This window comes from Mycetomoellerius zeteki, unplaced genomic scaffold (assembly GCF_001594055.1).
Source record: "Mycetomoellerius zeteki isolate Tzet28-1 unplaced genomic scaffold, Tzet1.0 scaffold471, whole genome shotgun sequence".
In the NCBI taxonomy this organism is placed as follows: domain Eukaryota; kingdom Metazoa; phylum Arthropoda; class Insecta; order Hymenoptera; family Formicidae; genus Mycetomoellerius; species Mycetomoellerius zeteki.
This window is the reverse complement of record NW_017257470.1, coordinates 430,626-458,178: the sequence shown is the minus strand read 5'-3', so window position 1 is coordinate 458,178 and position 27,553 is coordinate 430,626. Positions and strand designations below refer to the sequence as shown.

At 33.7% G+C, this 27,553-nt stretch overlaps 3 protein-coding genes across 5 annotated transcripts in view; 1 reads left to right on the top strand and 2 right to left on the bottom strand.

Moving 5' to 3' along the window:
- Window positions 1–8,590, top strand: part of sim (bHLH transcription factor single-minded) — a 43,836-nt gene extending 35,246 nt beyond the window's left edge. Inside the window, exons 6-9 of the mRNA XM_018455158.1 lie at window positions 1,800–2,011; window positions 4,221–4,327; window positions 6,692–7,168; window positions 7,691–8,590. Of these exons, the coding sequence (XP_018310660.1) occupies window positions 1,800–2,011; window positions 4,221–4,327; window positions 6,692–7,168; window positions 7,691–8,394 (1,500 nt within the window). The 3' untranslated portion in view covers window positions 8,395–8,590. The remainder of the gene's footprint in view (window positions 1–1,799; window positions 2,012–4,220; window positions 4,328–6,691; window positions 7,169–7,690) is intronic.
- Window positions 8,591–19,555: 10,965 nt separating this feature from the next.
- Window positions 19,556–23,987, bottom strand: LOC108727222 (uncharacterized). Of its 3 annotated transcripts, none has more exons than XM_018455264.1 (3): window positions 22,912–23,182; window positions 21,678–21,799; window positions 19,556–20,395 (listed from the first exon to the last, which is right to left on the bottom strand). In XM_018455264.1, the coding sequence occupies exons 1-3, from the start codon at window positions 22,948–22,950 to the stop codon at window positions 20,203–20,205; spliced, it is 354 nt and encodes a 117-aa protein (XP_018310766.1). In that variant the 5' UTR covers window positions 22,951–23,182; the 3' UTR covers window positions 19,556–20,202. The 3 variants fall into 3 exon arrangements, with proteins under 3 accessions (XP_018310766.1, XP_018310767.1, XP_018310768.1); XM_018455265.1 differs by lacking the exon at window positions 22,912–23,182 and adding an exon at window positions 22,250–22,331; XM_018455266.1 differs by lacking the exon at window positions 22,912–23,182 and adding an exon at window positions 23,191–23,987 and having other exon boundaries at window positions 19,559–20,395.
- Window positions 23,988–25,335: 1,348 nt separating this feature from the next.
- On the bottom strand, window positions 25,336–27,038 carry LOC108727221 (transmembrane protein C5orf28). Its single transcript, XM_018455262.1, has 2 exons — window positions 26,627–27,038; window positions 25,336–25,972 (listed from the first exon to the last, which is right to left on the bottom strand). The coding sequence occupies exons 1-2, from the start codon at window positions 26,912–26,914 to the stop codon at window positions 25,643–25,645; spliced, it is 618 nt and encodes a 205-aa protein (XP_018310764.1). The 5' UTR covers window positions 26,915–27,038; the 3' UTR covers window positions 25,336–25,642.
- Window positions 27,039–27,553: the final 515 nt, after the last annotated feature.

Sequence of the window (27,553 nt, the reverse complement as noted above, 5' to 3'; positions counted from 1 at the left end):
GCTGTAGCTAATTAAAAATGCTATGCCATATTTTACCATCTAATTTGCTGCAGCAGCCAATCTTTTTTTTCAGTGCAGTACTGAAAATTTATTTGTAATGTGAATTATAGACTTTTAATACTGGTAGTATATATTTAATACTGGTAATATATATCAGAACATAATTTCCAACTTAGCAATCAGCAAGGTCACCAAAACAAACAATCAGAGTTGGCAAACGTTACTTTTCAGTTACTTTGTCGTTACTTTTTATAGTAAACAATTTGATGACGATGTTGCAAGTAACGGGTTATATATATATAAAATATATATGTATAACGCGTTACTTGCTAACCCTGCAAACAATCAATCAATGCAAGCAATTCAACAAGCAAAAATGCATCATGTTCGCACGCTTTAGCTTACTTTGTTCAACCAAACACGCGTGCGCGCGCGCGAATACGCTACCGATGTGAGATTATGAGTAGTCAACCGCCCTCGTGTCAAATTCTGCTCTTCTTTAACTCCCTTCGAGTCCTTTTCGCGTCACAATGCGTGTCGATGCACTAGGATTGCATACGAGGTGATGTATGCAACACGGACATAATAAAGGGCTTATTTGCTTCACAAATTCACCCTGCACTCGAAACCAGAGCGTGACGTTCAGCGAATCTTTTTTCGCGTCATCAGTCATTCAATTAAGCAAGAATTGTTAATTTACCGTTGTTCTACGCGAGTATCTGTACTTCAACCGCAGCGCGCGAGGGAATCGCTTGAGTGTCGTACTTTACACACTCGGCCAAGAAATAACGTCGCGAATGCATCTCGAACCGCGAGTATGCATCAATGACGCTTTATGCACTCTAAGAATATTTATCGGAATGGATGGCACGAAAGAAAACAAAAAAATATCCAGATGTTTACTTAAAAGAATTTTGCTAATGTGCACATCAGTTTCTTTTTTTCCATTTTTCTCAGATATTATTCAAAGATATTTTTAATCGATGTTAAAAGATATATAAATGAAATTTCGATTAAAAAAAAATTTGTGAAGAGAGTAGTACTACATCTGTCTCTCTACAATCTTTAGAGTAGATTCTAATTCTAATTTTAAAGAGTGACAAAGAGTAATAATTGAGTCAATAACAGTCTTGAAAAAGATTGGCTTAATTATTAATTTTTAAGAATGAAATTTCACTCTTTAGAGTTAGATTCGAAAGATTTTAAAGAGGTCACTTCTGATTTTATACCATAAGAATATATTATACAGAATGTTCCAGAAGGAAAGATCAATATTCTGAGAGGTATCAGTCTGTTCATACGAACGTGTATCTTATGCTGAATATGGTAGTTTTCGAGATTGAACATGCAGTTGCAAAATTACTGTTATAAGAAAGAGATACTAAATATTTTTTGTAATAATTCATTGTTTAAAATGACAATCTTTTACAATAATTTTTAAAATAATTTTGTAATTTTATAATAAAATTACAAAAATTCCATTGTTAACATCAATGCATGAACATTCGGAAGAGGACACACATTTATATGAACATTTTTACCAAAAATAACCGATATTCCCAGAATATTGACCTCCTGGAACATCCTGTATAGTCCATGAATAGAAATTTTTTAGAAAATAAATAACAGAAAATTAAATAAAATGCTATCATTAAAAAATCTAATATATCGTCTAATTTGAAAGATTTAAAATTATATAACAAAATTATATATTCATATAATAAAATTATATAAATAGTCTTTGAGAAACTTGAAAACACAAAATATACATTGGCAACCATTTTGATTTGGTATTTCAGGTCATACACTGTTCTGGTTATTTAAAGTGCGTCGTAGAGGCTCCCATTGGATCTGAATACGAGGACGGTGTTGGACGGTGCATCCGTAATGTCGGTCTAATGGCCGTCGGCCATTCACTGCCTACAAGCTCCATAACCGAAATTAAATTGAACCACAATATGTTTATGTTCAGAGCGTCACTCGATCTGAAACTCATATTCCTCGATGCAAGGTAAGATTTTTTTTGCTGATAAAGATATATGTAATTTTTTTCAATATTCTCTTATAAAAATTATCAAATTTCTTATATCAATTATCAACAAGATTGCTCTTTTATATTTTTTTTCATATAATATATAATATTATAATTGTGAATTCGCGAAATGGATTATCATTTACTATATGCTTATATTGTCTACAGGAAAAAGATTCGTGTAAACTTAACATAAACAATACGTAAATATTCTATGTAAACGTAATCTCAGAGTTATTTTATATTTTTAAAATTACGTTTACATAGAATATTTACATTATGTTTATAAATTATAAATCTTTTTCATATAGACACTACAAACAATAAATGTATAATGTGTATAAAAATTATTATAAACTGAATAATACACTACAAAAAGAAGTAATTAAGTCTCATGACTATTAATATATCTAATTTTAATACTGATAAATAAAAATATATATAAGCGAGATAGAAGCTTAGTTCAGTCTAATGCAACGATAAAGAACATACGTTTCGATAATCTTAGATTGTTTACATAGATAACACGTAAAACATAATTTATATTGTATATACACAGATGTAGATTATTATATTTTACGGGTAAACGAACAATCTTGCGTAATCTTAAAATATACGGCACAAACCTGGATCAGAGATAGAATCCGGTAGAAGAGAGAGTGGAGGAATTGCGAACAGGGAGTAAACGCGAACGACACTATTATCTTATATTAGAATAGATAGTGATAACCTCTTATTTCTTGCATCCAGTGAATAATCCGATATATATTCAGTGCTATAATACGTGATCGCAGAAAGCACACACGATTTAAAGTAAATACAATTACATATTTTCAATGATTTTGATGTAAGGGAGAATAGGAGAATTGCAAATGCTTAAGAAAAAAAGTTAAAAAAAGTCAACGATTATTTATGAATTATAGAAGTCAAAGGATATTGATTTTAAATCACAATAATTAATATTTGTATATTTACAAATATTAATTAATTTAATTTTAAATAAAAAACAAAACTAATTCGGCATTGTCTCAAGTGAGGGCAATAATTCCAAATGGCAAGATAATCGATAAATAATCATTAACTTTATTTAACTTTTCTCTTAGAGTTCGCAATTCTCCTATTCTCCCCTATCTGACGACTATAAAATTTATCTTTCTCACACAAAGCTACGTGTAATCCCTTTATCATTAATCCTTATTAATTGTATCTAAAACGTGAAGATCTTTCAGTTAGAACAAATAATAAACCAGAAGATTGTGTCCAGCGTAGAGATATGAATAAAATGCAATATAATACTAATATTATGATAACATTATTATATTTAAGTTCAAATATAATGTTTATATAGTATAAAAGTCAGAGCAAAAAAATTATTTCTTAAATAAATCTTTTTTTCTGGGGCCGGATCCCTCACGTTGCTGAAGGAAGCGAGCGGTGTTGACTCGAGCACCGGGACACAGTGGATTATTTATTTCCAATGTAATTATAGTTGGGTGTCGTATTGCGCCATTAATATTTCGATGGAGGGCCCGCGCGGTGCTCCCGGTCGAGAGGGATACGGCCATTAAAATCAGTTTCGTGTTACCGCGCTGCCGCGTATCCTCTTTTTTTTTCCTCTCCATCCGCGGCAAATAAATATCCACCACCGGCGGTTCCGGCGAGCCCTACACACCCGCTCGCTTGCACTGGGAACGAACACGTGACGCAGTATAAATATAGCACGGATAGAAGCGCGATGAAATTTTATACATACCGTCGATCGGAATCGGCTCGCGCGGATTGTGCAAACTCGCGACGTTCGCACCGTAAATCCCGACGAAAACAAGCCCGATCCGCGGAAAGCGATCAAGGGATCTATCTCTGTGGCCTTTTGGACCGTACCTCCGAGTTGGAACGTTGCGCGACTGATGTCGGGTGTTGCGAGTTACACAGGGAAATAACTGCATGCTTTTTTGCACAATATACGCGTTTTTTTTACGTCAAAATTATATTGAAAATAAAAAAAATAAAAAATTAAATAAAATAATAAAAATAAACTTTTCAGAGAAGAGATTCTAATGGTTCTTTTTAAATAAAATAGGATTAAATAAACTCTCTAAAGAAAATTCTTTCTAGTGAAAAAATATTAAGCTTTTTAATGTAACGAAAGATGTACGGTATCTGTATAATCTCTCTCGTATTGTTACAGAGTAACTCCACTAACAGGCTACGAACCACCAGATCTAATTGAGAAAACGTTATACCACTATGTGCACGCATGCGACATTCTGCAGCTACGACATGCTCATCATGTTTGTAGGTATTTCATTATGTATTATTAGATGTAATATTATAGGTCTATTTTTTTCTTCTTCTTCCTTCTTTTAATTTAAGGCAAGCCTTATAATTCTCCACTTCTATGCCTCTTCTAGTCTTGATCTTGAGACGTCGACATCTTGAGACATCCACACGTCGTTCATTCAACAATTGGGTAGTCTGCCCGGAGGGCTTCTAATTTGTTGCTTCATGTTTTTCGCTATCTTTAGCAATCGCTCATCGCTCATCCTGTCCACATGGGCGTTCCACTCTCGTTTCCTTTTAATTGTATCAAGTCCGGAATCTCGCATCTTTACCGTATTACGTTGCGTATTCTATCGCGCAGTGACACCTACTATCCATCTCAAGATCTTCATTTTTGTCGTTCTTAGTGTCTATTTAGCTTTGACAGTTTCAGTTCTTATTTTTATTGCATAAGCTAAGATCTGTTTTCTATTGCTGAATTAGTATATATTTTTAGAAATTAAAGTAAGATAGCATATATATGTATACATGTTTGATATTTGATGAAAGTGAGAAAGAGAATTCTAGTACAAGAACAAAAACAGATCTAATATTACAATTTATATTATTGAACAAAAATTCATTAATATAATTTCTCACTGTAATTATCGTTTCGAATCCTCTGCTTAAAGCACAGAATAAATTTATCTTTTATATACTCATCAATTTTTTGTTTCTTTAAATAATTTAATTTAATTCTCCTCCTCTCCTGGTTACCTATTTTAATAAATCGTAGATGTATCTCTTGTAATCTTCAGCTTGCTGTACACACAGAAAAATATATTTTAAGATTTATCAAAAAAATATTCTTTGTTAAAGATAACGTTACTTACAAAAAAGTAAATTGAGTAATCACTTTTATTAACAGTAGAATGATATTTTTCTCTGTGTAATATTTCGTTTTATATTAAAATGTATTTTTCGAAGTCATTTATTAATAGAAAAGGTTTCCTCTGATTTTTCCTTTCATGTAATACGCGCGATTAAGTACCAGTCGCAGCATCTCTCTGCTTTTAGTGGATTATGCTCTTATATTTTCGGTCGTGTTTTTCCGATTTAAAGGTCACCTATTTCTGTCTGAATAATATCACCGGAAACACAAACCGGAAAATATTTTCCTTCGATAGTTTCTCCGTTGACCGATCCGGTCCGTCGCAGATCCTCTCAAACGACGTCGGCACAATACGTCGATGAGAATAAGCTCTTTGTGAACCAAGAGTAGCTGACGCTGCTTAACTAAACTCGACACCCTTACGAAACATCCTTTGATCTTATTTCGCGTGCTACTCGCGCACGGATAGCTATTGTATATTTTCGCTCTTTCTTATTTTTTTTCTCTTTCCTCGGAGCGGCGTCACGCGCCCTTATTCTAAGTATGTGCATATGTGGTGCATCTAGGGTGTACATTATTGATTGAACAACGCTGCCACAGCGCGTCGACGAAAAGAGGCGGCTGCTGGGTGCGCATCTATACGCGCGAAAGAGAGAATGAGAGAGAGAGAAAGAGAGAGAGGGAGGGATGAGAGTGACGATAAGAGCGGTGCGCGGATAGAAGGGAGGGAGGTTTAGCGAGAGATGTGAGCGAGGTAGGAGGCTGTTACTGCTATCACTGTTTGAACAGACTCGCAATTTCACGAGCGCAACTCGAAGGGAGTCTGACATAATGCCGCTAATGTCTGCGCTTGAGGATTGCGCGACGTCGCAAATATCATACCACTCGATTTTTTTTTTGATTGCGCGCGATGGTAGCTGCGCCATGAATATCCACAAGATTTTTCTCGAGAAATCGCAAATGAGAGACAATCCTTCTTTGAATTATTAAAATTTTTTCTTTCAACTTCAGATAATTTTCATTTGCCCTCATTTTTAATTCTAACGTCATTATGAGAGATAACAGCATCAAACTAATGATAACGTCTGATTTTGATTGATATCTCTGATTTTTCGATAGCACAGCTCGCAGAACAATCAGCATTTTCTCGCGTACATCATTCTTACTAAATTTTGTTAATTTACATATCCATCAATGCAATATGTGAATGTAATTTAAATTATATATACAATATAATCAAGAAAGGCTTTAATTATAAACAATAAGAGTCAAAACAAGGAGCACGTTAGCCTAGTGCTGGATGTTTTTTATCTTTATTTGTTCTTTATTCCGACAATAAATAGATATGAATAAAGAACAATTTAGGAAAAAACATTCAGCATTAGACTTATACGTTCCTTGTTTTGACTCTTATTAAATTATATATCATAAAATTTTACATCAAGTGTGTAATTAATTTACATTAATTAATTGTTAAAAGTTGGCGGATGTCATTATCCTGTTGACAGTGTTGAGGAAGGGTCAAGTGACAACAAGGTACTATAGGTTTCTGACAAAAGCTGGCGGTTGGGTATGGATGCAGTCATATGTGACGATCGTGCACAATTCACGTAGTTCGCGTCCGCACTGCATCGTGTCCGTGAACTACGTGTTAACGGCCACCGAAAACTCGGGCTTGGTCCTGAACTGCGAACAAAAGTCATCCTGCTCGAGTCCGGGAAATCCGCCAAGCGCACCCGTGTCGACGCCTGTGACTATTGGTACGAATGACCTGGATAATCACAGCCCAAGTCCGCCTTCTTACCGTAGCAGAACCAGGGAACCGCCCGATACTGATTACGCTGACAGTTCCGGTTATCCCAACTCGGAGTACATGGCTGGTTCGACCAATCACAGTCATTACCCGTCGACGTATGCGTCGCACGTTAATGGTGCCCACGAGGACAGCGCTTACTACAGTCCGGATTTGTTCTACCCGTACAGTGGTGAGTCTTATAATTGATTCATATCTTGGAAATTCATTTGTATTTGGAAATGTGCGCGCGAATTAAAATTAATGAAATTATAAATAAAGTCCTACGGCAAAATATAGTTTTTCTAAAGCAGTCTTTGGATTTAGTAATGATATCTTTTTCTTACAAATTATAAACTATTGAATTTTTCTTACAAATTATGAATGCTAAATTACACAGATAAAGACTCAACCGAAAGCGTAAACGCCTCTTTTATGTTTCAATTTTCGCCTCCTAGAAGCTTCGTTTACGCTTCTATTACCCTCCCATTACATTCGACTTACGCTCCGATTTTTACTTTCATCAGGGTAATCTTAAATACTACCCTATAAAATATACAATCAGACATACATACATATAACGATATACATTTCTTATAATGTATAAATGGAAAATTCATTTTTATTTACAATTGTTTTTTATTACTAATATTTCATCCTTCTATAAATAAAAGATTACTGTCTAATTTTAACCTTCTATTTTGTAATTTTTGAGACCTCCACCAAGACCCCGTGAGCACTCTACAGCACCAACAAGACACGCAACATCAGCATCTTATGCATCACACTACATCCTCATTGTCTCTGACTATTCAGCAACACAGCCCGCAGAACAGTCAGCAGAAACGACAGCATCCCCAGCACCTACTGCATCAAGGTGCATCCTCTTTGACGTCCCTTGAGCAGCAACAGCAACATAGTCCTCAGAGTGGCCAACAGAAGCGACCTTACTCGACATCTTCAAGTTCCTGCGGTAGCGCTGACGGTTTCGATGTTCACTTAACAAATTCCATAAGCCTGCTACCGTCAGGATATCATTCACATCATCATCATCCTATGCCGGACTCGACCTCGTCGACGACGTTGAACGAAACTGGCAGCGTCATCATGTACCCGAACTGCGGTTTCAACAACAATGAGAGCTATAACGCTGCGGCGCTTCAACATCACGACGGCTATCAGCAAGGTCATCCTCAGGTTCATCACAGCAACGGCAACGGAACGGTAAAACACCCTCACCATCATCATCTGGAGGCCTCGTCGGCTGGTTACACCAGCGTCATCGTCGACTCTCAGCAGTACAGTCCCAGTACCGTTCCCCAGGAACTGCACACGCATCAAACGGCTCCAGTGAGCGGTGGCACGCCGCCGCTGCATCATCAGCCTCATTACGAAACGCATCATCAGTTTGTTCACTGACATCAATTCGAGGTGCCCTGCGCGTAGCACTTCGACGCCGCATGCGACGATGACGTATGCGGGCATCATCATCGTCAACAACAGCAGCGTCATTGCGCAACGTCAGAGTGCAGTGGAGAACAGTACGTTGGACATCGGATAAACAGTGAATCCAACAACCCCGCTGGGTCTCACATCAGTTACGTCACGCCCTACAAACGACTCTGGAAGATGGAGGAACGAAGTGTCTCAACCTTAAGAGGTAATTCGTAGTTATCAGATAAGTAGTATCACAATATGATAGGTATTATTGTTATTAGCTATGAAACAATCTATCCAATTACCAAAAAATCTGTATCTTTTGACACACATATCGAATTAACATATTCGCATTCGTTGAAAAATTAAAATTTTATATGTTTTCAAAATATTTCAAATGGAGCAAGCATTTTATTTATAAATGTTATAGTACTTCTTTATGTGCAATTATTTTCTACAGTGTTATTCCAAAGACAAGTATTAAATTGTATTTTTATGCAAGAATGTATAATTAATTATTTCTAGTAAAAAGTATTTTTTCGTGCAAATTACTAGTTTGTGAACTATTATTTCGTAAGTATAAATTGCACAGCTTTTATATAAAGCAAATGTTGTCACGATGTGACTAGAGACTCTCTATCAGAGATTGCATGGCCATCAAAAAGTGTCGTCCATTTTCTAGCTAAATTTTGTGAGAAAAGATATGTTCTAGATATGCTCTATATATCTGCAATAGTGCGAGAAAGGAAAATATATGCTACCTTGCTTGGACTAATGTGAATGACTAAGAAATGGCGGACCAATAAAAAATGGCACCCTTAGTCTGGGTCCATAATCTTGCTTTAACAGACCGTAAGAAATTGACCAATCACAGTTGAATATGAGAAAAATAATCGATTTACGTTTCTTAAAGCGAGGTTGTGGACTTACACTTATAGTCTGCAGTCTCTATTAAAGGGTTTCTAGATGTGACAGCTCTAGAGCGTCACATATTGGACTAAGAAATGATAAAGATCTCAATTTTGAAATTTTTTGACAATTTCGACATAAACTCCACTTTACAGACACGTAGTCATGCGTATACATTAATCCTGGAAAAGGATCTTTTTTTGTATTTAAAAGAGAAAAAAATAATTGTTATAACAAAAATTATATAATTTATATCGATAATGCAGACGGCAGGATCTCTTTAAGTAGCGTCTACAGTGAGACTTTAAGGGGTAAGACTTAAGCTTTAAGCCTTAAGTTGTAAGAAATTGATCGATCACAGTCGAAGAAAAAAAATCGATTATGATTGGTTAATTTCTTACAGCTTAGGGTACTTAAAATTTAAGTTTGATGCCTTAAAATCCCATTGTAGATGCCGCTTTAGTCCGAATCTACAACCCAAGTAGAACATAAAAATCATAATAATATCAATATGAGGACATCATCATGACTTCGTCACTTATAAGTCAATTTTTAAGTATCAAATGACGTCATGATGACGTTCTGTGATACCATTATGACTCCATGTTCTATCTGGGAATAAGTGTTTTAAGCCTTAAGCCGTAAAAAATTGATCAATTATAGTTGAATGCGAGGAAAATAATCGATTATGATTCGTCCATTTTTTATGGTTTAAGGATTAAAACACCTATTGTAGATCCAAGCTTAGGCTGCGTTCCACTTAACGCTCGCAACGCTCATGAGCATCATTTGTCTTTGTTTAATATTTGATAAGTATTACATCAAGGATGAAATGATTTTACGAGTGTTGTGAGCGTTAAATGGAACGCAGCCTTAATAATTTGACGTTTTCTTTTAATAGTTTTATTAATATACTATTAAAAATTTAAATAGTAAAAACATTATTGGCTGCGAAAATGTTAATATTACTATCTATATTCTTATCTGCATGTGAAAGTTCTCAACAAAAATAATTTTCGTACAAGTTTTATAAAAATTTAATAAATTATTTGATGGTATTATTTGAAGGTACGTGATAGATGCTTCATAGCATTTTACGTAAAGAAAAAGAGTTGTGACAAAACTGACATTCCATTTATGAGTTCTAAATGGGAAATATAACTAAATCATAATTTTGTGCCATGTATATTTTTCTTTGTACTTTTTTTTTGTATTATCACATTATTACAAAAGAATCTCTATATTGTAGAAGTAGTCAGAGAGACATTGCAATTTTAATAAATGCTTTGAAATAAAAACATAATTATAAGAATAATGCTGTACTATTGTTATTTTCATGGATAATTTTTCATGGATTCAAACTTTAAAAAACCTATAAAAACTTGATGGAATCAATTTCGATTGTATTGTAACATCGTTGCGATATGAACAATGCAATTCCAATATCAATAATTGAGATTTAAATAAATATTAGAGATACACCGGATCATAAAATTACTGGATATTGAATATCCGAAAAAATTGTGACATCGAATATCCGGTGAAATATCCAGGGCAATTATCCGACTGAATACCGGATGTTTTTCGGATATCTCTCTCTCTCTCTCTCTCTCTCCTCCGGTGTATACCTAATAAATATTACATAAAAAAATAGACATCCAATGTCAGAATACTATAATTACTATTAAACGCGGATATGCATCGTGAATTAAAATGTACGAAATTTAAGAGATTGATGATTTGAAGGAACTCATCACACACACACACACACACACACACACACACACACACACATACACATATAAAATTCCTTTGTACAATACGTACTTTATCTCGAGATGAGACAATAATAATTCGCGATATTAATCCAGCTCTACTTAAGTTCACAAAATATTGATAGTTGCGAGCACCGCGTAGACAGGAATTAAAATATTATTTTATCGTGCTGGACGCGAATTTCCTGATAGATTCATGAGAAGTAATTTGACCAAAATATGAAATACCTATTAATGATTTGAAATATCTATTAATATTATAATCATTAATTTGGATTTGAAAGCATTATGAAGAATTAATGTAAAAGCAGAAATATGTATATATCGATTTTCACAAGCTTTTTAAGGCCTCGAGAAATATGAGAATTTTCAGAATTCTACATAGAATTTATTTATATTATAAAATAATTCTAAGTAAATATTAATATGTGTATAATAAATTGATATATTGGCTGTTTTAAAATTCGCACACTGGAATGCACAATGCGATTTTCTTTGCTAGAAGAAGTAACTTTGAATTTAGGTAAAATTGCATTCAAGTTTTTAAATTAGTTTGCAATTTTGCCATAGAAGAAAGTTACTTTTTTTGACATAAAAAAAAAGTGTGCATTCATACTATTTACGCGAATTTTGGAACATCCTATATAAGTCAATATGTATATTAAATATAATATTTTTGTTTTTTAATAATTTTTTGTTCTGGAATTCTGATAGATTATGTTATTAAAACGATTTGACAGATGGAAAAAAGATATGTAGCAAAATTGAATGTAATTATAGTTGCTCTTATTTTAGTCACTGTTATATTTTTATGCGCATGTATGCAGCTACAAAAAATGTATTTTTTTTCTTAAACAAAAATATTGAGTGTTATATAAATTATAATATTTTTCATTTTAAGTTAAACCAAATTTTTTTTAAATATTGTGATACCTTTTTTTTAATAAAGAATAAAAAGTTATTTCAAATGATATTTTAAAAAACATGGAGTTTTAAAGGCAAACTTCAAAGTATAGAGTCAACAATGTATAGAGTCCTAGACAATCAGAGGGCCCTCTTCTAAGGATACGGTTTCATTGACTGTCTAAAGAATATGGTCTCTTCTAAAGAGATTGGCTATCATAATAAGGATTAAAATAATGCTGTGATTTAGACAACCAATCAGTATTCATATTGAAATTAAAACAATGGCGGCGAATCAACTTAACCAATTCAATAATGCTTCCATATTTTTTAAATCTATATAGAATCCTAAATTAGAGTAATTAAAACCATTCTATTTCACTTTACACGTCTTTCTCTTAATTTGTTTTAATGATATAATCAATCAAAGTTCCATGGAACATTCTGTAAATAAACTTTGTATAATTTTATATTAGTCATTTTTATCACATCAATTTTTTAATTGTAAGTGTTGAAACAAGATATTCTAATATTAAATAATGTATTAATCAGGCTATCGGCGTTGTTACTGTACATCTACCATTAAGAAATCTTCGAATGTAACACAATGTAAATAATGTACACCCAGAGAAAGGTTTTTAATTCAAAGAAATGTTTCTTTGCTGTACGGTTGAAGAAAAAATTTCTCTGATTTGAACATCATTTTTTTTAAATCAAATAAAAAAATTTATTTGATTTCAAAATATGATGTTTAAATCAAAGCAATGATGCTCAAATAAAAAAATTTTTTCATTAACTGTATAGCAAAGATACATTTCTTTGAATCGAAGAAATTCTTTTTCTGGATTTAGGCGTGTAAATTAAGTAACAAATTGTATATAATAGCACTTATGTCAATCCGCAAAGACTGACCGGTGCTTGTGCCAATCGACCAAAGAAATTTAGGCTCCTTTTATCGAAGAATTAGTATTATATTTTTAATCGCGCTTATTTAAGTACGAGTATCCAGAAGAGAGAAGAGTATTGTAAATATATATCTAAAGGCGTGTAGCGTAAAACCTAATATACTTTGACCGTCGCGAGATATTTTATTACGGATAGAGATTATTCATATAGACCGTGCTGTGTATAAACATACATGTAAGTATAATCGGCATCAAAATGTAAATAAAAAACCACATTTCTTTTTTTGAGATTTTTCTCGGAACATAAGACAAAAAGTGTTTCGATCATTTTGACGCCGACTATATACACACAACGCAGGCCTGATTATTTATATCAATGTAAAGTGTGAGATTTCATAGAAAATTACGGCAATGTTCGTGTGAAGTATTGTAAATATTGTAAAAGTATAGTCATACGTACATACAAGAAAGTATATCATATTTTCTTCTGAAAAATTATGGTATTTTTTACTTGTTTTCCCGATTCTATATCTTAAGATCATGTGTGCAAGTATTGTGCTTTGAGTAAAATGTTAATAATTAAATAAGATAATGCTATTTTTTGTTAAGGGACACTCGACAGTTATGCGCAAGTAAATGGAACGAAAACACATTGTATCGTTCTTAATCCCAAATTTCTAATAAATTGATTTAACAGGCATCAATAAATTCCTGAACCATTGAAGGAAAGATCATTACAATTTTGTGCATTACAGAATTAAAATTTTGATTGTAAAAATTGATCGAAAAATATGAGATAAAGAAGACGGTCAAAAGAAATGCTTGTTGAAGCAACTTTAATAAACGTTTCGAACAAGTTTAATTGCGCGAATTCTCACGCTTACGATTTCGATTACCCTCGATTTGTATTTTCTATTAATTGCGTGTTGTAAAAAAATGAAAAGAATAGATCGGTCAAATTAATGTCGAGAAAGTATTCTGTCAGAAAGGCGTTGAAAAGCAATAATGGACATTTCAGGTAATTCAGCTTCGTGAGATTCTCACGATTAAATTAAGAGCGACGAGTGAGATCGGGTGTGCGGGATCTCACACAAAAGCGATCCGCGTCGCGCAGCATCCAGCGGGGATTCCTCGTCCCACAAACACCGTGAGGCAATGATCCCTTTTCTGCCGTATGACCCCGATTGTCACTCAGCCGATGCAAACAATAAATTAATTGTGCCTTGCACGATTCAGCTAGCTTTCGGCGGTCGCGTGCTTGTTGGCATGAGGTCTCTGAAGAGACACGTGCCATTTTATAATCATCATTCAGCTTCTCTTTCTCGCGTGCACAAAACAAGCATGTACAAAAAGATAGGTTTCATAGGAATCATTACTTTCCCTAAAGTTGACTTACTTCATTATCAGTGACGTATTCCTTTTCGCTTTTAAAGATATATAGCAAAAAAAATGAAGATACAGTTATACTCATTCAATATTAACCAACACTAACCAATATTAACTTTGTGAATTTTCTTGTAACAACTTATAAGAATTTGATCAAAATTTAGTTTTCAAATATCAAGAAGCTCAAGGTAGTCTAAATATTAGAAAATATATATCAGAATATTCTAATGTTCATTATAGTATTTAATAAAATATCTGCAGAAATTCTCGAAAAGCTTTTGATGTGACCTGTCTTTAAAAGCTTTTGGCTTTAAAATACTGGTGTGAGATTGATCAGAAAAATCTCAAACGTATGGTCCTAAATGGACACCACGGGTGGCATTTGGTAGTCGGGACTTTCTGTAACGATTGATCGCACAATTTCACAGAATCGTGGTCGCGTTCCATTCGCCAGCCGAAGAATTTAACGAGCTACACGCGACTTCGTGCAGCCTCAACACGTCATCGCACACGACCTAATAGCACCCCTCGTGGACTATCCCGCCTCTAACGTTCTCATTATATTCATGCCGTGACTGGTGTATTCTTCCGTTCGTTTACCTCTACATATTACGACAAGTACTATTGGCAAAATTGTGCGGAAAGATTAATCGGATATCATCGACATAAATGCAAGATTGGTAAGTAACGCATTATATGTATATATGTATGTATATATATATATATATACTTGTGTGTGTGTATATATATATATATATACTTGTACCGTTACTTTGTTGATTACCGTCGTTAACTTGTTATAATAACGATTTGGTAATTGGACATTGTAAATTTTTTATGATGGTAATGCTAACATCAGAGTTAGAAAAGTCAATCGTTACTTGTAATGGATTGAAAGTCATTCATTACTGAAAAAAATAACTTCTAATTTGTAACGCGTTACTTTTTAGTAACGAATAACGTTACGCGTAAAGTTACGCGTTACTCGTTACTTATAACTTTTTCAGTGTAACGCGTAATAGTGACAAGTTACTTTTCAAAGTGACTTTTCTAACCTTAGTACAACCTTAGCGTTTAGTTAGTTACCGTCATAAAAAATTGCAACATCGTCATCAAATTGTTTACTATAAAAAGTAACGACAAAGTAACTGAAAAGTAATGTTTACCAACCCTGCACAAATGTACGCAATTCAAGTGACATTATTTTTCAACTTTCGGAAGTGTAAGCTATTAAATGAATTTGTCTTAGACAACAAGTCAGAGATATGGAAACTCTCTAGTTATTTTTAAAAATATTTGCTAAAATAATAATATCGAAATTTTATCTTCTTAGGAATTCTAAGATCGGTATTCATAGTGGGTTCTTACATTTAATACCGTCTTAAATACAGTCTTAAGATATCATTAACTAATCATAGAGCTGTATTAGTATCTTAAAACATTATTTAAGATGTGTCGAAATAAAAACGGTTTATAAATACGAGCTTAAGAGAATAATATTCAATCGCTTTCCCATTCATTCCGTTTCGCAGTATAGTCGTCGACGTCAGAAGTAATAAATAATTTTTTATTGATGTCATTGCAAGAGTCGATTAAATAAATTTAAAATAACGCGCGAGTAAACATGATATACGGACAGTCAACTCACAGAAGATTAGAACTGTGAATAGGCGGGGTCGAACAGTGTAGACTGTGTATAATTGCCGACAGCGAGTGGTTTTGTTTCTTTCCTCGCGTTTCTTCCTGTCGCTCGTAAAAATATGAGACCTGAAGGCTTAAAATTTTATACGTCTCCGCACTGCGCGTATACTCCACAGTAAAACGGTACGGGTATTATATATAAGAATCCGGTCACGAAAGTAATGAGGCCATGGCACTTATAGTTGGCGGAGGTCCATATATTGTACACAAATTATTTTTATAATTATTTCCCGCAACTTCCTATATATCTTTTCATTTTTCCTTTCTATTAATAAAAAAAAAAAACAAAAAAGTAAAATTAAGATAATTAAAATTATTCTTGAAAAGATGAATTTAATACACATTTTATTCTATAAATCACATGCGTGTTAAGCTACTGTGTGAGTTTTTTCATACTTGAGGGAAAATCTTATATCATTTTGTTTTATTCTAAAAATTTGTATCTTTGATATGAATTCTGTTTTTAAAAAATACACAATAAGTGCATTTTTACTAACATAAGTACAATAACAAAGAATATTAAGAATAATATCGCGCATTGTGCATGACACCCTCAAAGAACAACATATGCATCGGCTGTATCGAGGGTACCACAGAAGTGACTATTATCCCAGGCGATTAGGGATATAAACGCGGATTTAGGTAGAGGAGGAATTTTAACTAAACTAAACACTTGACAGGTTGCGTGCGCTGTAGAAACATTTGTATCGCGGGGCGTAGTATTTACGTATCATTAAGACACAGATTATGGAGATTTATGGGGATATAGCCACAAACCGCGATGCTCTTGTAGACGAAACTTGGTTAAATCAGATTCGATGTCGAAACAGAAGTAACTGGAAGCTACGTAAGTAATTATGGCGTTATACAGGTTAATATTTAAGCTTAATTAAGCTTAATGAGTGGGCGATCTTGCCTTAGCGAAAATAAAAATCGCAGTGTAAATCGAACGTAAGAAGAGAGTGAAAGAAATGTAAACGAAGCTTTTAGAAGACAAAAATTGAGACAATGAAATGTAAAAGACGTGTTTACTTTTAATTTTCGCCTTCTAGAAACTTAACTTCTGCCACTTTCTTCTTACATTCAACTTAAGTATGTACCAATCTTTATTTTTGCCCAGGGTTAACTGGGATTAACTTGGTAGTGATTCTTTCCAAGCCAGTATTCATAGTTGGTTCTTAAATACAATATCTTATTATAAGATTAAGTCATAAACTAATTCAAAACCGCATTACTTAAGATGATTTTGAAATAAAATTAGACTATGAATACCGGTTTCAATCTCTACATTTTCACAAGGGGGGTGTAGAAATTCTGTATATACAAATTCTGTTTCAGAATCAATTTGTGAAAACGTGCTGAAACACTTGTCGTCGTAAACCAACCAGGTAAATAAACCAGGTGAGAAAAAGCCGAGGTGACGGAAATAAAAATTTCGGCACGAAGGCCATAATTCCGGATGGATGAATTACCATGGGTTGAAGATCACGTTGATCAGAGGCGATCCTTGGCGCTGCCGGTGGCGGTAAATCTGGCGTGTAGCTGAGGAAAGGTAAGGGTAGCGTGTTGGATTCTGGTGGACCCATCGCGCACACCCGTTTAAACACACGCACACAAACGAACGCACGCAGGTGTGTATCGGTGGCGGGCCTGCGCGCAATCGGGGGCGAAGGGTCCGCTTTAGCGGAGTCGCCCCCGCGGTAACCAGGACGACGGCACGCAACGCCGCCCACAATCCCCGGGCTGTCTTGTCCGATGTGTTTGCTCGATGATTTTATACCAATTACGGCCTATCCCCATGCCATTGCCTACACACACCATCGATGCCGCCAGCCGCCGCCATTGCCGTTCTCGGGTGCGATTCGCCACTTTCGGAACAGAAGCCACCACGACTGCAGGTAGAATTGACCGTGCCTCAATAAGACTCAGGGTATTTGGTATCGATATCATTATCAATAAATATCTAAGTATCGTCAATGCTATTTGGACTTGGAAAGGACGTATCTTACGTTTTTGTAAATATCGGTATATAAATTTCTTACAGATTCCAGAAATATTTTAAATACTATTGGAACACCTGTTGCATTGAATGAAAACCTGATTCTGATTATAATTTGTATGAAGATTGCAAAATTTATTTAAGATTTATAGAAATATTCATGACTGTTTTGATACTTTGCCGAATGCATAAATCAACTTAAATCTTTCTTGACAATTAATCTGGGTAGAATAAAGTTTGTATTTTTCTATCTTACATAATGAAATATATATGTATTATATTTAAATTATATGGCAAGAGATATATGTATTTAATTTAATAATATATTAATAAATATACATAACATAAAAAAATATGTTTGACATATAGTATATACTGGAAAATAATCTATTATAATTATATTACATATGAGCATACATATAATTATTATATTATATATATATAACATTTTATAAATAAAAAATCTCTCTTGTATTTTTGTGATTTCATAATTTAATTGAACGTTTTATTAACTCAGACTTCGTTAAACTTAATTTAATCAGGAGTACTACTTTTTATAATATTTTATTCATCTCATTTATGCACGTTATTGTTTAATAATATACGTTTAATATAAAGTGTAAGTATTAAGCTCAAATTCTCCGCTAAAGTGATTTATGTGTTACAAGTTATTAATTATTTTCCATTTATGTGATTTATTAATTTAATAATTATATATATTTATGCATATATATATACATATCATATATGTATATATGTATATATCTTTGGTACTGCATATTATCTCAATTACGTTACACCATCTATACATCGGGTAGATCCACACAGATAATTATGGAATCTGTCAAAAAAGTATTGAATCGACTAGTATATGTCTCAAAGTCTAGTATTATTATTATACTCTTTACATGTCTACTGAAAAATATTGTGCATCGTAAATGCATGAGGAATTATGTATCTTAAATTTTTTCCAGTCTTACGGAAACAAGTGCGACCATTTTGGAGCACCGTCTATATTTTCTCTGCAGCGTGAAATACATGCAGAGACATCTAGACATTCTCTGGTAAATTTTCTGCATTATCGACGAGAAACCGATAAAACAGATATCGATACAACCATAATAATATATGAACGAAGAAATGATTTTATTCATGTATTATTTTGTTGTTTTTATATATTTTTCAAGATAGTTATTAATTTCTACATTTTGAATAATTTTTTACACTTTGATAATGTTGAGGATATTCAAAGATGTCGCGTCTAAAGAAAAGTTAACGCAACTAAAAATTGTCTCCGATAAAATGGCAGTCCGATTTTTCCAATTATTAATTATATGTTACGACATTGACCGAATTCTATCAATTTTGAACGTTGTATTTCACGCTGCAGTGAAAAGCCATGAAAAATCTCAATATTTAGGCGATATGTACAATCCGCAAAATATAAACTAACAATAATATTACATCAATGTTATATAATTTCCTACTCAGCAATGTAACTGTTATGTACAACTAGTCGTGTTGTATCACATCTACATTGGTAAGTGGAAAATTATTGTAATATTAATGTAATGTTACTGTTATAGGTGATCCTACACGGTCAATAATGCCATTAACAAATATTGACAATATTATTAATCGTGTGTTTAATATTGATTTGTTAATATTGATGAATTGATGTAAAATACTGATTTGGATTTTGATTCTCGATTATCAGTATCGTTTTATTAGAAGCTATGCCGCAGTATGTTACAGTGCAATAGATAATGTACGCAAAACTAAAGTGAAATATATTGTCAATAATACTGATGGTGTAAGGTTGTAAAAATACTAAAAATATTTATGCATACTGTCAGTATTACTGATTCAATATTATTGATCAGTATTATTGATCGTTTAGAGTCACCTCTAGTTTGTGTTCTGCAAAAAGTATAACATCTGCGTAAAGTCAGTAAGAAAAATTAAAGACGCTAAATCGAGTACATTACGCAAAAAGTTACACAGAAAAATATTATACATAAGGAGCAAATAATATTATTAATAATAATTTGATCCAGCTAATAGCTTAAACTACAATATCTTACATTACTATGCAATATCTTACATTACGCAAAATATCTTAATTTCTACTTGATTTTATAATTGCAGATTAATCAGCCCGGATAAGCCGCACCAATAATTGGAGATCGATCATTCCAGATTCAAATTTTAATCAAAATTTTGATCGAGCCTCATGATACATTTCATAAGGAACGTTTTTGTTTTTGCCAAAATCATCGTCGAAGTTGTCAGCTCCACTGTACATGGAAAAGCCACGACGAGAGAGCAGTTCTCCAGGCACGATCGTGGGATTGGTGTAACAAAAGTCCGCCATCATATTTGTCTGTTTGTTTAGTTGGTTGGACCTAAATCAATTTTCAGTTTCAACTTTAACGACCAAATTATTACCACAAATGCAGAAGAGGAACGAGAAGGATTCGATATTAGAAGTGATTATCTTGACAGCTGAATTTAAATCGATTGTCAATTACAATGATAATTACAATGAGGAATGTTTCTCGGACATTATATGAAAGAAATTATACATGATTACTCGTATTAGTAATGAATGATTAAAGGAATTACCGAATGAAACTTGGACAAAAAAGAATTTCTTCAAATTTCGAGATAGGAGTAGATCCGGAAATATTTTTGAACAATTAAGTGATACTATTATGATTTACTCTCGTATACGATTGGAATAAAACCAAATCGAGATTAGAACTAAATTGCACCTTCATGTTAAATATTTGCAAACAAACTAGAAATTATTCATTAATTAAAGTAAAACTTTTTTTATCGTCATTACCACTTTATGTTCTTGAGCGATCAGATAAGCGAAATAATCGCGACAATAAAGATATACTATCAACCATTTCGTCGTTGGCTACGTGACTCACAAAAGAAACAAGCGTATTTTCATTCTTGCGGTATAAAAACGTCTAACTGCTTCCGTTGCAGATATACGTCGAGCATTTTTTTCTACTTTTCTTTCGCCGCGCAGGTATGCTGCTAAGTGAAGCAATCAAATAACCACGGATATCAATACACACGTTGCACGTAATACTCGATAATCATTGATTCATAAATGTATGTATAGTTAATTAGAACAATTTCAATTTGCATAACTTTTATTCGCTTTGAGAATAAATGGCCGGAATTATGGTTCAATTTTTCAATCACTTAGATTTTGCCGAATTATGCAATATGAAAAGGAATGTCAGAAATGCCAGAAGTGTGTAAGAATTGATTATCAAAAAAGAGACGTTTATTTTACAAAGACGTTCCACGAAACTGAAGTTCATAAAACCGGATATTTCGTGTGCAATATATGGTGAAATACGTCGCCGACGATTCACGATCGGACAGTAATATGTATTTAGCTACGGTACGATTCAACCACGTAGAAATTTTGAAACGCGTTACGCGAGCGGGGGAGACGCATGTTGTCTTCGACTACGCACTTTTACGCAATAAAGTGTATGTCTGTCACCGATGAAATAAAATGTGAGTAACATTAATCAATACTTAAGTACTGATGATAAGCATAATTAATATTTGGTAAATATTTAATGTCTTTGGATTATGCAACCAAAACCTTCAATTGGCGCCCCAATTATCAGCTGACAAAGAGGCTGTGTTACTCACCCGTCTTCGGATAATCGATTTACTTTCACGAATAGCACGATCACCAAAACGAAAAGTAAGATAAGCACACCGGCGAAGATACCGCATGCAATGTAAAAATATAGCGTCAAATCTTCGATGTCCTAGAAAGAAGAGACACTTTTACAGTCGCTTTTCCGCAAAAAAAAATTAAATTTGAATTAGCAGAGAGGATTGTTTACTAATATATAGATGCTCAGAATGCTCTATTTATCTAGCATCGCGATAAAATTCATACGATTTTGACATACAAGTGTTAATTAAAGCGATGAAGGGAAAGTTTCAAGTAACTTGGTTATCGGAAACGAGAATGCAAGATCGTAGGATGGAATTTCTGTTGTACGCGCGGACGATAGTCGTTTCCTCGAGGTTTCGTTAACAGCATTTAATAATTCCAATATCAAAACGATTGCTAAAAATGGCCAAGAATGGCGGATTAACGTGCTTTTCTCAAACCATTATTGTGACGCTATCGTTTATCTCCCTAATCAGAATTTATCTCGTGAATATCTACTTCATGTGTTTCCTCGATTCAACATTTACATAAATCCGACCTTGCGTGCACATAGCTGCATCTCTAATAACGAGGTCTGCAAACGGACGTGATCAATTATGATACGAGATCTACTAGAATCTGTAAATATCCCGTATTTTCTCTGAGAAAAAGCGAGAGAGTAATTGAAAGAAAAAACGCGATCAATTGCGAATGGTTGCATAAGCTTTAAACGTTTTTTTTTAACTGCGTATGTCTGAAAATTAATCGATATATATTCCTCTCATGGGACTAATTAAGTGATGAGCCATTAAGAGAATATTTGTACGTTGATATGAAAAATTATCAGCTAATTCTATTCAAGATAACATACAATATGTGTTCTAATTGTGCTAATGATTAAGACTCTAATAAATTCTGATAAAAACAAATTTTTAATAAATAAAAATTTGATAAAAATAAATTATTATGTATATTTGTACATATTTATATATATGGATATTCACCCACAAAAAACAAACAGACGAGTATAAAGTAGTCCAATTTTTGTGGATGTGTATATTAAATATGTATTAGATATACATACAACATACTTTTCTAAATAAAGTAGACGTGTATTTTTACAAATATTTAAAAAAATTGTAATTACGTGTAATTATATGTGTGTATATCTTATCTGATTTTTTTGTTGTCAGCACAAAGATCGTCAATTGTGGAACTTACCGCAGATAAGGATAAACCAAAAAATATCAACTTTGCCATGAAGCTACGCAGGTGGCATATCACACAAATGATCTATATATAAACTGATACACTGTTTACGTCATTCGAGCAAAACACGACTAGGAATTTTGCCGGAAAAAAAAGGAAAGAGAAACTGTTGCACGTGATACCTTGAGCGTATTTGCGGGGACAATTTGCGGTCAGGGATCATACGATCGACCTCGGAATCTAGAGATACGTAAACACCTCGAAAGTGGGAGAAACTACCGTGTTACTTACCATCTTGTATATGAATCAACCAGCCGAATCCACGAACACCGGTCTTGTCATGCCTTATTGTTCGCGGCGTTGTCAATATAAGATATCGCGTTTGCTCAAGATACTGATATCAGTGCGTTATCGTGATCTATTCGTGTATTTATCAGAACATGATGACACGGATTCCAAAATGTTGGCAGATTCCAATCAGGATATATTCGCGGTCCTCCAATCAATTGCGAAAAAGTTTCACTCGAGGAATCCACAAGAGGATTTAACGCTATAGTGATTGTCGAGCAATAATAGTGGTAATCAATGGAATTGCTATTGAGGTTTTAAAAAAACGAAAAAAGGGAAGAAAAAGAGAAAGGAGATGGACGAGAAAAGCGGATAATGTAATAGTGATTCCTGAATCTCCGTGCGACAAAGTTATCCGTTGCAATCAGTTCAGACGGTTCGGCGATCTTTGTCCGACAGGTGCGGCACGACCGGCTAGTTAAACGAGCACTAAGCCAGACCGTCGAGAACGAGGTGAAGTGAAGCCGGCAGTGCCAGCTAAGCAACGCCGAATGCTGATAAGCAAACCCCTTCCAGCGGGCGTGTGTACACACGTGTGCAACTTGCGTATCACCGCGGGGGCATCCGTGCCTCCTCCGCGCTCTCACCCACAGAGACGAGTCCCTGCGTGGTGTCCTGCACCTAGGCAGGAATTCTCGGTTGCATAATACATCGATAATTCTTGCTAGTTCACCAGACATCGATAATTCCGCTAACACTCACTCAAATACATCACAGCAGCAATAAAATAGATAGAGTCATAAATTATTCTTTTGCGAACCGAGAGGATTTAAAATTCAGTATCGTATCGCCCGATAATGTTGGGGAGAAAGAACCGTTTTGCTAAAGTATTTATAAATTGAGAGCTATACATATAGATCTGAAAATTATGTTGTACATTAAAATAATTATATACTGACGTTTAAGCTAGAACGTCAAAATTTTGTACAGAGCATTATCAATATCCTTGTTTTGATGGTCCATACTTATTTTCAGATATACATCTTGCTAAATTTTTAGATACTTCATATCACAAAGATACGGATATCATAAATTTTCAAGTGGGGATTTTCTTGATATGGGGCTTGAAACGATTTATTGATTTTATTTCTATAGTCATTCAAACCCAGTATCAAGTATGTCAATAAAAAAGATAAAATCTCTCTAAGCTAAATAAATTAATAGTGTAAATGAAACAGGATACAGTAGTTTCGGAGAAAAATAGGAACGATTCGCTTTAAGGTGCGTAAGAATGAGTTATTTAAAAATAGAGATGAGAATATAAGTCACACTTCGCTTATAATTATTATTAACGCATGAGCGTTAAATAGTTCTATTTATTATTGATCACAAAATTATACTCCTCTCTGCAGGCGCTGAGAATACTTCAAAGTACCTGAGTACGTCAGGAAAAAACTTAAAAAATAAACGGCGTATTGAACGTGCAGGCATAGAAAACAAACGCACGTGGGATTCGTCCATAAACCACGCACAGCTGCAACGACATGTTGCAGTTGTAAATATGTATACGTCATGTATACACGGATATGTTAAACCGAGTTGCCATCCGCAACTTGGAAAAATTTTATTCCGACTTTCCCTTTCGCTCAGACGAACGATGATATGACATCGTTGTTGTCATGCATATTGCATCATTGTTAAACATTACAACCGCATTTAACCGCTTGTGATTATTATACAAAATTAAGTAAGCGTAGATCATTACGTAATATTATGTACATGTGTATGTACATTTATTATATAAAGATATATAAAACAATCCATACAAATCCTAATAACAATGTTTCAAAAATATTAATATATATTATATTAAAAATTTTTTTAACTTTGTGTGTACATATTTTTCTTTTCTTAATAAATTGAAATATGCTTATTTTGTTAGAAAATTCTTATTCGAATAAAACAAATAAGATGCGTTATAATCACATTGATCATCCATGACTATAAAAATTTAATTGAAAAACATCTAACTCGTAATATTAAAAATGTTTTTTTAAATAATTAAATTTAACATTAAAAAATTCTATTAGAGCAAACATTATAAGCGTTTAATTCAATAACAAAATATTTTCGTATCTATTTCTTCCAGAAAGCTTAATCTTAGATTTTTCTTCTCTCCTTCGATTTTATAAAAAAGGAATATCAATATTGGACTGCCACTGTACAAGTTATTAATTAATGTATTTTTCAGCAAGCAATACAGTGTGACACAGTGATCATGTCATTTTTGTTTAACATTAGCAAACAAGGATGTAATGATTCACTGTGTTACACTATATCATCTGTGTCTCTTGCTGGAAAGCACGCAAAACAATAGCTCTCATAAATACACCTTTAAAAAGGTATCCGATTGTTTGTACACTCGGTGTGCAATATGCGTGTTCTAAAATATGTCTCATACATCGATGAGTATAATATTGTTGTTATTCTTCGGCGCAAATGTGTGTAGGCTCATAAGCCAATGTAGTATGTAAGGAAGGGACATACAAATACTTACGTATAAATAGTAGGGAATAGGACGGGTAGATCCGAAGGGACAAAACCACAAACCTCTTCTAGTACCATCTCGTATGTGGTGACTCAGGAAGGCGGCCAATATCACCCAGGAAATATGTTCCATTAGAGGAGAATGGAAGGTATTGGAGAGTAAAATAAAAAATGTCCATAGTAAAATAGGAATGGTGGTGCAATGTAAGAAAGGCCGTTTTTGCAAATGCGTGGCATCCTGAAAAAATATAATGAAAGCTAAAACTAGAAAAAATAGAGATTTATATGTGCAGATAAGTAAATACATATATATTTATGTGTATATATAATAATAAGTGAAAAACAATAAAAATCAGAAATATAGGAAATAAAATATTTTTAGATTTCCATAAATTTCTGCAATTTTTTCTAGTTACGCTGACAACTTTTCCTAAGATAAGTTATAAATTGTAAATTAAAGTTACAAATTTCGTTCTTTTACTATTTAATATTTACAATTATTACATATGCCATTTTTTTCAGTACCTCGATTTGATAGCACTTGTTATAATAATTTTATTACATTAAAAAATAATTTCCAAATTTTTTTAACTTTTAATGTATATTTTTGTTTTATAATTAAATTTAAACTAAAAATTCTAGATTAAAAATTCAAATTAGAATGTAATTAAAATTGAAATTAAAGCAAACGTTATACGAGTCCAATTTAATAAAAGAAAATTTTATACCCGTATTATTAAATTCATTTAAATATAATTAATTTCTATATTTCATTAAAAAATATATAAAAACTGATTATATATATATCATCATCGTTAAAATATATCCTCCGCTTATCTCGTTCATCCGAATTTCAAAATTAATTTTCGAATGCTTTGCTTGCGGTACTCACATGGATGTGCCAACTGTGCGCCGCAATAAAATGATCCAGATCAACGAAGGACGCCAATAAGAAGCAGGAAAATATACTATTTAGATTACGCGCAATCGACTTCCGCGAGAGGACGACAATTAACATCCACGTGAGGCCACCGACCGTCGCATGCGTCGCATTGTCAAGCGCTGCGCGCGCCAACTCATTCTTGTCGTACTTCAGCCACTTCAGCCCAACGTCGCCGATAATCGAACAAGCACCGATCGCGCACGTCAAAAGAGCACGCGACCAAAATTCGCGCCACATCAAGCGCGGCTTTTTTTTCCTTCGGGAAAACAACGGAGTTGTCGCGCATGTAGTTGAATCGCAATTTAACACCGCGTTCCGTGATTAATTTCGAAGCGCGATGACAATAAACGAAACACTTGCTGCCGATAGTCGACCATCTTGATTATGCGCGCGAACGCGCAAGTCCGGCTAAGTTCAGCTCGTTCATGTGACTAAATTGTTTAAATGTGATTGGTTAATTCTTTCTCTCTCCGAGATCTCGAACCAAGTTCTAGCATCGTGGACACAAGGCTTAAGGAAATCAACATGTTGGATTCGCTACTGCTTATGTTACGGCCTTATGAACTCTACTGTGATTGGTCAATTCGCTTACTGCTTACATTTTACTGCTTAAGTTTTTTTGTGTTCCATGGCCTTTAAGGCCATCACACGTACAAAAATTTTAGTGGGAATCGTAAGGTCGCAAACAAATCGACCAATCACAATCAAAATTGAGATCTCGAGTTTTTAAACACTCGACTGTGATTGGCCGATTTGCTTACGACTTTACGATTACGACTAAAATTTTTGTATGTGTGATGGCCTTATGCGGGGTCTACAATAGAAGTCGTAGCAGTCGTAGAGTCTTAAGTCGTAGAAAATTGACCAATCACAGTC